Here is an 11887-nt window from a genome sequence, read left to right on the forward strand (position 1 = left end):
TGTTAGTGACTAACAACAGGGGGTGTGTAGTGGCAGGCTATGTGGTAGCAAGGCCTGGTGTGTGGGGTGGGGGTCTGGGACATGGGAGAGTTTAGGCCCTAAAATTATTGAACTCAGTATTGAGTGCGGAGGGCTGTAGGGTTCCCAAGCGGAAAATGAGGTGTTGTTCCTCCAGCTTGCATTAGGCTTCACTGGAACACTGTAGCAAGCCGGAGACAGAGATGTTGGCCAGGGAGCAGGGTGGTGCATTGAAGTGGCAGGCAGCAGGTAGTTCAGGGTCTTTTGTAAGGTTAATCTTTTAAGGTTAAAGGCTTTTTATAACAATTGATATTATTTTGTGGTCGCCATCACTGAGATTTCTGGATGAAAGATTATGGGAGATATGCAGAAATTTAGAGCTGAGGTTGAAATTAGGTCAGCCACAATCTTATTGAATGATGGAGCAGGCATGAAGGACTGAGTGGCCTACTGTGTTCCTTGTTCATATTAGTTTTGCTCCAGATTTATTAACCAAAGTTATATTTCCATCAGCTGTTGTGGTGGGGTGGAATTCAAACCAGTTTCCTGAAAGCATTAGCCTAGGCCTCTGGATTACTGATTACCTCCTGTGTGATTATCTCCCCGGCCTGTCTCCAGAGGTCATATGAATAATGATCAAAATAAAACAATAAATGCTTTTGTGCTGTGATCATGTTCTCCTCAGTCTGCATGCTATTCCTAGTATAATGGAAATGTGACACATTAACACTGGTCTTCTTTTATTCCCAGCTATACTGTTAGCCGTTGCCTGCACTGCCTTTGTAGCACGCATTGTCATAGTGACTTGGAAACATTTCAAACGTCCTCTACATCAGAACATGGAGGATTGAGGTTTCTGTGGAAAAGTGATTCAAGTGAAACAATAAAAGGGGTTCACTGCCAAAAACAAAGTGGTAGCAGAAAATCTAAGCTGTAGCTGATTAACAAGTTTTAAAGGATACTTCAGACAGCAGTAAAATCATTGCTTATTGAAATCCTAATCCTAAAATTTGTGCTAGTCACCCGGTTGTCCATTATAATGCTGTGGTGATGATATACATTCATACCCAGACAGGATCCTCACTTCATCCATTATAGTTTGTTATCACTTCATCCAGTGAAATGATTCATCAAGAAAAAAGGAGTAACTCAATCCTGCAGTTGGATAAATTAACATTTGAGAAGATTTGTGCATTTTGGTAGAATTTTTGCTCTGGATGGTTGATGATGGATTGTTATAGGTAGCAGTAAATTAGCCTGTTTATCTCAGCTGAACATTTAGAATAGCCTTTATAGTCACATATACTCAATGAGTATAGTGAAAAGTTTATCGGTCACCAATTAGAGTGCATGATAGCAGCCAGATGACTGTAAGACCGTAAGACATAGGAGCAGATTTAGGCTATTCAGTCCATCACATCAGTTCTGCTATTCAACGAGATCACGATTGACATGATAATCATCAACTCCACTCTCCTACCTTTTCCCCATCTCTCTTAATTCCCTTCCTGATTAAAAATCTGTCTATTTCACCATTGAATATATGTGATGACCCTGTGGTAAAGAAATTCATAGATTCACTACCCTCAGAAGAAATTTCTCCTCATCTCTTCTTGAATGTGTAACCTGTTACTTTGAGATTATGCCCTTTAGCTCTAGACTGTCATAAAGGGGAGACAACATCTCGGCATCTCCTCAAGACCCCTAAGAAGCTTATCTGTTTCAATAAGGTCTCCTATCATTCTTCCAAACTCCAATGAGGCCCAACCTACTCAACCTCTTCACATAAAACAGCACCTCCATACCCAGGATCAGCCTATTGAACAAAAACAAAGTTGCTGGAAAAACTCAGCAGCCTCGTGAATCTTCCTTGGATTGTTTCCAATGCTACCATATCTTTCCTTAGATAAGGGGCCCAAAGCTGTTCGCAGTATTCCAGAATATCTGAGAGTCAAAAGCAAAATACCTCATAGAATATGAGTTCCCTAATTGGGACTTTTAACCTGGTCCAATCAGGGAGTTCTGGCTGACAGATATAGACAGGAGTGTCAGGGTTCTGCTCACTGGGAGCCAGCTCTCAGCTAGCTGGGTCTGTATCATGTACTATGCACGTGGAAATAAAGGGTGACTTGGTGACGGGATACTGGCTTTTGTGGAGTTATTTCAATGAAGATGAGAGAGAAACATGCCCCTGAAGAGACTCTCTCGCAACAGTCGTCTTTGAGTTGAGGTAAGCATTTCTGGCATCATGCAGGTATATGGGAAGTTTGACTTCTTCGATCCTGCCGTTGAAGATTGAATACAGTATGTGGAAAGAATGCAGTCTTTTTCCAGGCAAATGCTTTTGGGGCAGACAAAAAACAATGAGTAATTCTCCTGACAGCTTGTAGACCCGCAGCTTTTTCAGATATTGGGACTAAACTTTCTCTGAGGCACCAGATGCTCGAATGTTTCAAGAGGTAATGCATTTAGTTATGGAATATTATGACCCCAAGTCTCCTGTAATGATGAGATGCTGTTAGGTTTATTCGACAGTTCAAGAACCAGGAGAATCCATATGTGGATTTTTGATGAGGTTAAGACAACTGAAAGAGGCACGTAATTTTGGTTTAAACCTAAGTGAAATGCTGAGAGATCATTTGTGGGATTAATGATGTAACCATGCAAAACTACCTATTAGCTGAAACCCAACTGGACTTCAAGTAGGCACTACAACAGGCTTTATCAATAGAAAATGTGGCAAGTGAAGCTTACGAGTTGCAGGGTATTCTGACAGAAGTGGACACCCTTGCCAGGCTGACTGAGCTTGGGGAACACCACTTGAGTAAAGGGAATTGCATAGCCTCATTCAAATTGAATTGATTAATTTATTGTCACATGTATTCAATATAAAATACAGTGAAAACTATGTACTATTGCCATGCATAGGCGCCTTTCACATAATCTTAAAATAAAATAAAAAATAAAGCCAAATAACTTAAAGAGAGTCCAATGCTTCCTTCTCTGCTGCTACAGTACTGCTTCAGGCTTCACCATCCCACGCCATGCCATCGCCAGAGGCCCACTCCAGGCTACACCAGCCCACTCCATGCTGACACCAGAGTTCAGCTCCCGGCTCCCCAGCCCACTCCATGCAGCCACCAGTGGCCCACTCCATGCAGAAACAAGTGGCCTACTCCAGGCTTCACCAGCCCACACGATGCTGCCACCAGAGTCCCGGTCTGGGCTACACCAGCCCTCACCCTGCCACTGCCAGAGGCCCACTCCAGGCTACACCAGCCCACGCTATGCAGAAACAAGAGTTCTGCTTCAGATTTCACCAGCCCACTCCAGACATATCCTGAACAAATGGACTCTAAGTCAGGCCATGGCAAAACCCCACATCAAAGCCAAGCATTCACCAAATATGTAATTTTTTTCAGAATCCCGGCTGGTGAGCCATTGTAGTTGCTGCTGGTATGCAACGTGTGACAGCAAGAGTCCCACTAGGCCTACATTGAGTAAGGGAACTCATAGGTCGGTACCCAGGAGAGTGCACCCAGGAAAGTCTGCCAACAGCTGTTAAATTAAGAATTAAATTGCTTAGCAACATCCAAACCAGAACCAATAAAAATAAACGTCTGGTTAATGGTGACCCGGTTCTAATGGAAGTCAATAACTGCGTGGTTGTATCAGTGATTGTAGAACCAGTCTTTAACAAAATTCACTCCGGACTCCAACCCTTAAGTTTGCACAAGACCTCGGCCTGGCTGAAAACCTAAACCATGAGTCCCTACAGATGAAAGGTATAACTTCAGTTCCGGTCTGTTAGGAGAAGCAACTGGTTCAGTTACCACTCATTGTAGTGAAAGACTTGAGACCAGAGGCAAAAGTAGTTGAAAAAGATTCAACTAGATTGGCTTAACATTTTTCGATTAGAACATAGCTGCCTGAGTGAAGTCATAAAGGTCTACAGCATGGAGACAGGCCCTTTGGCACAAATTGGTCCATGCCGACCAAAATGTCCATCCATGCTAACCCCATTTCCCTGCACTTAGCCCAATCCCATCTAAACCTTTCCTATCCGTGTATTCATCCAAATGCCTTTTAAATGTTGTTAATATACCCGACTCAACCACTATCACTTGCAGCTAATTTCACATGTGTACCACCCACTGTGTAAAAAAAGTTACCCCTCAGTTTCCCATGTATTCTTTCCTCTTTTACCATAAACTCATGTCCTCAATTCCCCAACCCTGGGAAAAAGACTGAGAACATTCACCCTGTCCATGCCTCTCATGATCTTATACATATCTGTAAGATCCCCCCTCAGTCTCCTGTGCTCTGAAAAAAATAGCTTGTCCAACCTCTTCCAATAACTCAGTCCCTTGAGTCCTGGCAACATCCTTGTAATTCTCCTCTGCAGTTTTTCCAATTTGATAATGTCTTATAGCAAGGTGACCAAAGCTGAACACAATACTCCAAGTGCAGACTCACCAATGTCCTGTACAATTGCAACATAACTTCCCAACTACTATACTCAATGCCCTGACTGATGAAGGCCAGCATGCCAAAAGCCTTCTTCGCTGCCCTGTCTACCAGTGACTCCACTTTCAGAGAACCGTGCACATGAAATCCAAAGTCCTTCTGTTCCACGACATTCCTTAAGGCCCTACCATTCACCATGAAACTCCTACCTTGATTTGACTTTCCAAAATGCAACACCTCACATTTATCGATATTAAACTCCATTTGTCATTTCTCGGTCCACTTTCCCAACTGATCAAGATCCTGCTGCAATTTCTAATAACCTTCCTCACTGTCCATGATACTGCCTATTTTAGTGTCATCCACAAACTCACTTACCATGCCTTGTACATTCTCATCCAAATCATTGATATAGATGACAAACAACAATAGGCCCAGCACTGACCCCTGAGGCACACCGCTAATAACAGGCCTCCAGTCTGACAAGCATCTTCCTACCATGAACCCAATTGTGTATCCAATCTGTCAGCTCTCCCTGGATTCCATGCGATTTAACCTTCCAGAGCAGCCTACCATGTGGAACCTTATCAAAGGTCTTATTGAAATCCATATAGACTATGTCTATCGCCCTGCCCTCATCAACATTCCTGGTCACTTCATCAAAGAACTCGTAACAAATTTGTGAGGCATGATCTCCCATGCACAAAGCCATGCTGACTACTTCTAATTAAACCCTGTCTTTCCAAATGCACGTATATCTTATCCCTCAGAATATTCTCAAGTAACTTACCTACCACAGATGTTAGGCTTACTGGTCTATAATTGCCAGGTTTTTCTTTTCAGCCATTCTTGAATAAGGGCACGACATTTGCTACCCTCCAGTCTTCCGGGACCTCACCCATAGCTAACAATGTTACAAATATGTCAGCCAGGGCCCCCACAATTTATTCTCTAGCCTCTTGCAGTGTTCTTGGATATATCTGGTCAGAACCAGGAGATTTATCTACCGTTATAAATTCTAATGCTTCCAACACCTCCTCTACTGTGATATAGACTGTCCCCAAGATATCTCCACTAACTTCCCCAAGTTCCCAAGTGTTCATGCCTTTCCCCCAGTAAACATTGAGGAAAAATATTCATTGAGGACCTCGCCCATCTCCTGGAATTCCACACATATGTGTCCACTTTGGTCTTTGAAGGGACCTATTCTGTTTCTAGTTATTCTTTTTCCTTTAACATACTTAAAGAATCTCTTTGGATTCACCCTAATCTTCTCAGCCAAAGCAATCCTGTGCTCCCTTTTCACCCTCCTGATTTCCTTCTTCAGTAAACTCCTATATTCCCTATATACCTGCAGGAATTCCCTTGATCCCAGCTGCCAGTACCTAAGCCATGCCTCCTCCCTTTTTCTCGTCAAAGCCTCAATATCTCTTGTCATCCAGGGTTCCCTACTCCTGCCAACCTTGCCCTTCACCCTCACAGGAACATATAGACCTTGAACTTTAGCTATCATATTTTTTAAGGCCTCCCACTTGCCAGGGGTCCCTTTGCCTGCAAACTACTCCAATCAACCCTGCAAGCTCCAGTCTAACTCCATCAAAATTTGCCTTGTCCCAATTTAGAACTTGAACCTGTGGACTAGTTCTGTCCTTCTCCATAACTATTTTGAAATTAATGGAACTATGTTCACTAGTCCCAAAGTGCTCCCCCACTATCACCTCAGTCACCTGACCTGCCCTATTTCCCAAGAGTAGGTCATGTTTTGCCCCTTCCCAGGTAGGTCCCTCTATATACTAGCTGAGGAAACTTTCCTCAATGTATTTAACAAATTCTACCCTACCTAAACCGTTAATACTATGGCAGTCCCAGTCTATCTTAGGAAAATTAAAATCCCCCACTATGACAACACAATTGCTCCTGCAAGTTTCCCCAGTATCCCTGCATATTTGTTCCTCTAATTCCCATTGACTATTTGGAGGCCTATCGTACAACCCAATAACATCACCGTCCCCTTCTTATTTCTTGGTCTACCCACAAAGCCTCACTGGATGATCCCTCAGTTATTTCATCTCTGAATACTGCTGTGATACTCCCTTTAATCAAAAATGCAACTCCGCCTCCCTTCTTTCCTCCACCTCTATCCTGCCTAAGGCACCTGTACCCTAGCACATTAATCTGCTAGTCCTGTCCCTCCCTTAGCCCTGTTTCTGTAATGGCTGAAATATCCCAGTCCCACGTATCTAACCACACGCTCATTGGCCTTACCTGTCAGCCCTCTTGCATTGAAATAGATACAATTTAATCCAACAGGCATTCCTCGCTCTTTGTCATGTTCCAGCCTGACCTGTCTCTTCAATTTGCTATTTCTGATTACTGTATCTCCTTCCAGCCTCACATTTGCCTCCCTGCAGTTGAGGATCCCACCTCCTTACCAATCTAGTTTAAACCCTCCCCTGCAGCACTAGCAAATCTGCCCGCCAGGTTTCTCTGCCTCAGATAAGATCCTGATGATCAGAATCCCTGCCCCCTGCACCAATTCTTTAGCCACACATTCATCTGCCAAACCCTCTGTTCTTACCTTCATTAGCACATGGCACTGGAAGCAATCTGGAGATTACTGCTGTTGAGGTCCTGATTTTTTAACATTTTATCCCAGCTCTCTATAATCACTCAGCAGGACCTCATCCCTATTTCTACATATGTCATTTGCGCCAAAGTGCACAATGACTTCTGGGTGCTCACCCTCCCCCTTGAGAACCTTCTACAGCTGCTCTGAGGCATTCTGGACCCTGGAACCCAGGAAGCAACACACCATCCTGGATTCCTGTTTGCAGCCACACAATCTCCTGTCTGTCCCCCTAATTATCGAGTCTCCAATCATTAAGGTCCTGTTTACCTTTACCCTTTCCCATTGTGCCCCAGAGCCAGTCGAAGTGCCACCAACCTGGCTACTGCTGCTTTCCCCTGAACAGTCATCCCTCCCAACAGTATCCAAAACGTATACTTGTTTCAAGGGGAATGGCTACAGGGGATTCCTGCACTCTCTGCCTATTCCCTTTGCCTTTCCTGGTGGTCACCCAGCTACTCACTGCCAGCACCTTAGGCGTGACCACTTCACTAAAACTCCTATCTATGATGCGTCCAGCATTTCGGATGATCCTGAGTGCATCCAGCTCCAGCTCCCTAACACTGTTTCCCAGGAGCTGCAACTGGGTGCACTTCCCACAGGTGTAGTCATCAGGGACAATGGAAGTCTCCCTAAGCTCCCACATCCTGTAGGAGGAGCATGCCACAGCCCTAAATACCATCTCAAATGCTCTGAGGCTAAAGAGGAAAGTTAAAAGGACTTTACCTGACCTTACTTGTACTTTTTGCTGAGATGCTGCTCACCAAAGCCTCTTGAGCCAATGCCTTACTTCTCACCCTTCTACCAACAAATTTTCCAGTAGCATGTCTCTCTCCCCCTTTATTGGTTAGTGAAGGACGAAGGGAGCGAAACACTGCAGTGATGTAATATTTGGGGCTTAAGCACTCCTTGATACCAGGCCCACAACAATCTGCCCTTCAGTGCAGATGACTGCTTCCAGGCTCAAACGTACGCGCCAAAGCAATGCCTCTCCCTCTCGGTCGCTCTCTGCACACAATTTATAGACAGTCAGTCAATATGGCTTTTAATAAATTCCTACTTTAGAAATAAAATCAGTCTGACTCCAAATTAAAACACAAGCAGATTCTAGACAAGGCCTCACACCTAATATAATTGTCTGACCTAAAACGTCAACCTCTACACTGATAAAACTTTTAGTTCTCTCAGTACCAGGACTTTAAGGAATTCAGGGATTTACATATATATAATCAATTAAAACCTTCTAACTGATTAAAGATTTAACAGCATCTTGGGTTTTTTAAGTGCATCTTGATCAGTGGTGTGAACTTTTGATCTTTTACTTATAACTTCTGTGTCTGATACTACCTCTCTCACTAACACCTGAAGAAGGACTGAGGCTCTGAGAGCTTGTGTTTTCAAATAAACCTGTTGCACTATAAGCTGCTGTTGAGCATTGACGGCTCTTTCTGTTTTCAATATCTTTGAATGATACTTTGTACAGCAGTGATGGTTTTATGATTTTGTGATTATGGAAAGATAAATATTGTCCTAATAGAATGAGGAACTATGAAACTCTGAACTTCAAGCAGAAAACAATGGAAAATAAGAACATATGAAGTAGGAATAGAAGTAGGCCATTCATGCCCTCTAGTCTACTCCAACATTCAGTAAGGTCATGGTTGATCTGATTGTGGCATCAACTCCATTTTCCTGCTCAATAATCTTTGAGTCCCTTGTTTTGTCAATCTATTTACTTCTGCCTTAAAATATATAGGGACATTCCACAGAATCACAACACTCTGGGAGAAAATAAAGTCTCCTTGTCTGTGTCTTAAATGGGGGACACCTTATTCTTAAGCAATATTCCATAATTTTAGTCTCTTTTTTATACATTCATGGAATGTGGGCATAACTAGCTAGGATAGTATTTATTGCACATTCATAATTGCCCAGAGGGCAGTTAAGAGTCAACCACATTGCTTTGGGTATGAAGTCACATGTAGGCTGAACAAGGTAAGGGTGGCAGTTTCCTTCCCTAAAGGACATTAGTAAACTAGATGGGTTCTTCCTGATAGTTGGCAATTGTTACATGTTCATCATTAGACTCTTATTTCCAGATTATTATTGAATTCAAATGCCACCATCTGTTATGGGAGGATTTGAACCCAGATCCCCAGAACTCTACCTGGGTCTCTGGATTAATAATATAGCGAGAGCCCCACTAGGCCATTATCTACCTCAACATGGGGAAACATCTTTTCAGCATCCACCCAGTCAAGAGTCCCCAGGATTTTGTTCTTCTGTGATCTTACTGAACCATAAGGATCTGCAACTAACATTGCCAGAATCAACTTCAGACACCCGCAGACTCCTCTTCCTCATTTTGCTGTACCTTTCTCCTGTTCCCAACATTTGATTGTTTTTCCCTCCAATTCAAATATTCGCTTGCCTTACATCTAAGTGCCTTCACTGCTTTATCGCCTGTGGCAGCTTACAGCTTTTGGTTGAATTTTCTATCCTGTTACAGAATATGAAATGTAATGAAATTTGAACATTTGTACTCTTGAACTGCAGCCTTTTGGTGCTTTTTGCATTGTATCAATCATTTGGAAGAGTTAAGTGGGTGATTAATCTCTCCGGCAAAGTTCCATCCATGTGCTTTCTCTGAAAGCCTGACACAATTGAAATTCTTCCCAACAGCTTTGTCAACATTGAAATTAATCAGACCTTAATTCATATGCAAGATAACAAGGTGTAGAGCTGGATGAACACAGCAGGCCAAGCAGCATCAAAGGAGCAGGAAAGCTGATGTTTTGGGTCGAGACACTTCTTCAGAAAAATAATTATAATATAATAATAAAATAATATTATATAATAATAATAATAATATAAAAATAATAATTAATTCATATCCATGCCCTTGAATGTGTTTATCTTGGGTTCCCTTGAGAGTGGGGTAAATGGTATACTGGGACCATCTGTCAGGCCCAACTATCAAGCAGCTATAAATATGTGGAGTCTGGCAGATACAGCCAGACCTCCCCTAGTGCAGCCTGGCCGGCTTGCTATCTTTTTGTTGGACAACTTGTCCCTCCCAAAGGACTAAAATAAATTATTCCTATTGGAAAATTTGAAAGTGATAATACCATTGCATGCGGTGCTAGAGGAAGATCTGCTGAACAATTTCACACAAACTATTATTAGGTCCTCCTCATGAGCTTGGTATCATGCTGTTCTATAAAGGAACCTCTCATCCATAGTCATCTCTTAGCTGGAGTGTCCCTGGAGAGAGAGGACACACATCCACTGGTAGCTGAGGTCTCCATGACCAGTGGAGCAAATAAGGGCCCCAGTACTGATCCTCGTGGTACACCACTGGACACGGCCTCCAGTCACTCAAACAGCCTTCTACCACTACCCTTTGCATCCTATTACTGAGCCAGTTTCAGATCCATCTCATCAAGTTTCCCTCAATTCCATGTTCATTAACCTTCTCAATCAGTCTCTCATGTGGAATTTTGTCAAAAACTTCATTAAAATCCATATAAACTACATCATCCACACACTTGATCACATTTTAAAATCTTCTAACAAATTTGTTAAGTATGACCGCCCTCTAACAAAGCTGAATGTCCCTAACTAACCCATGCATGTGCAAGTGGGTATTAATTCACTCCGTCAGAATTTTCTCCAAAAGTAGTTTCCCTACCATTGACGTGAGACTCACTGGTCTGTAATTTCCATTCATCTCCACCATTCCTCTTTAAAAAGTAAAAGCACATTAACCGTCCTCCAGTCGTCTGGCACTTCTCCAGTGGCCAGAGAGGAATTAAAAATTGTGTCAGAGCCCTTGCAATTTCCTGCCGTGCCTGCCACAGCAACCTGCGATGCAATTCATCCAGGCCTGGGAATTTGTCTGTATTTAAGCCTCCAATACCTCCCTATTTTCTATGTCAAACTGTGCAAGTTTCTCATTGTCCCTTTTCCTGAAATCCATTCCTACATTCTGCCTTTCCAGAGTGAAGACCAAAAAGAAGTATTCATTCAACACCCTTCCAATATTCTGCAGCTTTGCACAGAGTTTGCCTCCTTGCCCCTAATAGGCCCTACTCTTTCCCTGGTTAACCTCTTCCCTTTAATGTATTTATAAAATATCTCAGGATTCTTCTCACAAGTCTTTTATTAAGCAGCTTTTTTGCCCTTCTGATTGCTTTCCTCAGTTCCCTCCTGCACTTCCTGTATTCCTTTAGGACCGCAGCTGAATTGCTCCATTTGGACTTGCTAAAAGCCCAACTCTTTTTCTTTATTCAGTCCTGAATAGTCCTTGACATCCAGGGTTCTTTGAACTTATTGCTTCTTTATTTCCCTTTAATGGGTACACATTGGACCTGTAGTCTCTCCAGCACCTTTATGAATGACCCAGAGATAGTAAGAACTGTCGATGCTGGAGTCTGAGATAACAAGGTGTGGAGCTGGATGAACACAGCAGGCCAGGCAGCATCAGAGGAGCAGGAAAGCTGACGTTCTTCAGAAATGGGGGAGGGGAGGGGAAGGGGGCTCTGAAATAAATAGAGATGGGGGGCGCGGTGATAGCAGGTAAGTAGTGGAGCGATAGGTGGGAGAGAAGACGGACAGGTCAAGGAGACGGGGATGAAGCCAGTAAAGGTGAGTGTAGGTAGGGAGTGGGGATGGGGATTGGTCAGTGAGGTGGGAGGGGCGGGTAGGTGGGAGAGAAGTCAGACAGGTCAAGGAGGCGGGAATGAGGGGGTTGGAGCTGGTGTTTTGATGAGGTCG

At 43.2% G+C, this 11887-nt stretch overlaps 2 protein-coding genes across 4 annotated transcripts in view; one reads left to right on the forward strand and one right to left on the reverse strand.

Annotated features, from left to right (window-relative positions):
• si:ch211-161h7.5 overlaps positions 1-2813 on the forward strand; it is a 46524-nt gene extending 43711 nt beyond the window's left edge. Inside the window, exon 8 of the mRNA XM_020514720.2 lies at positions 769-2813. Within this exon, the coding sequence (XP_020370309.1) occupies positions 769-869 (101 nt within the window). The 3' untranslated portion in view covers positions 870-2813. The remainder of the gene's footprint in view (positions 1-768) is intronic.
• The window catches only part of LOC109923198 (F-box only protein 15), a 269320-nt gene that overhangs the window by 222322 nt on the left and 35111 nt on the right, over positions 1-11887 (reverse strand). The window lies entirely within an intron of this gene.

Source organism: Rhincodon typus, chromosome 4 (assembly GCF_021869965.1).
Source record: "Rhincodon typus isolate 14 chromosome 4, sRhiTyp1.1, whole genome shotgun sequence".
NCBI classification, from domain to species: Eukaryota; Metazoa; Chordata; class Chondrichthyes; order Orectolobiformes; family Rhincodontidae; genus Rhincodon; species Rhincodon typus.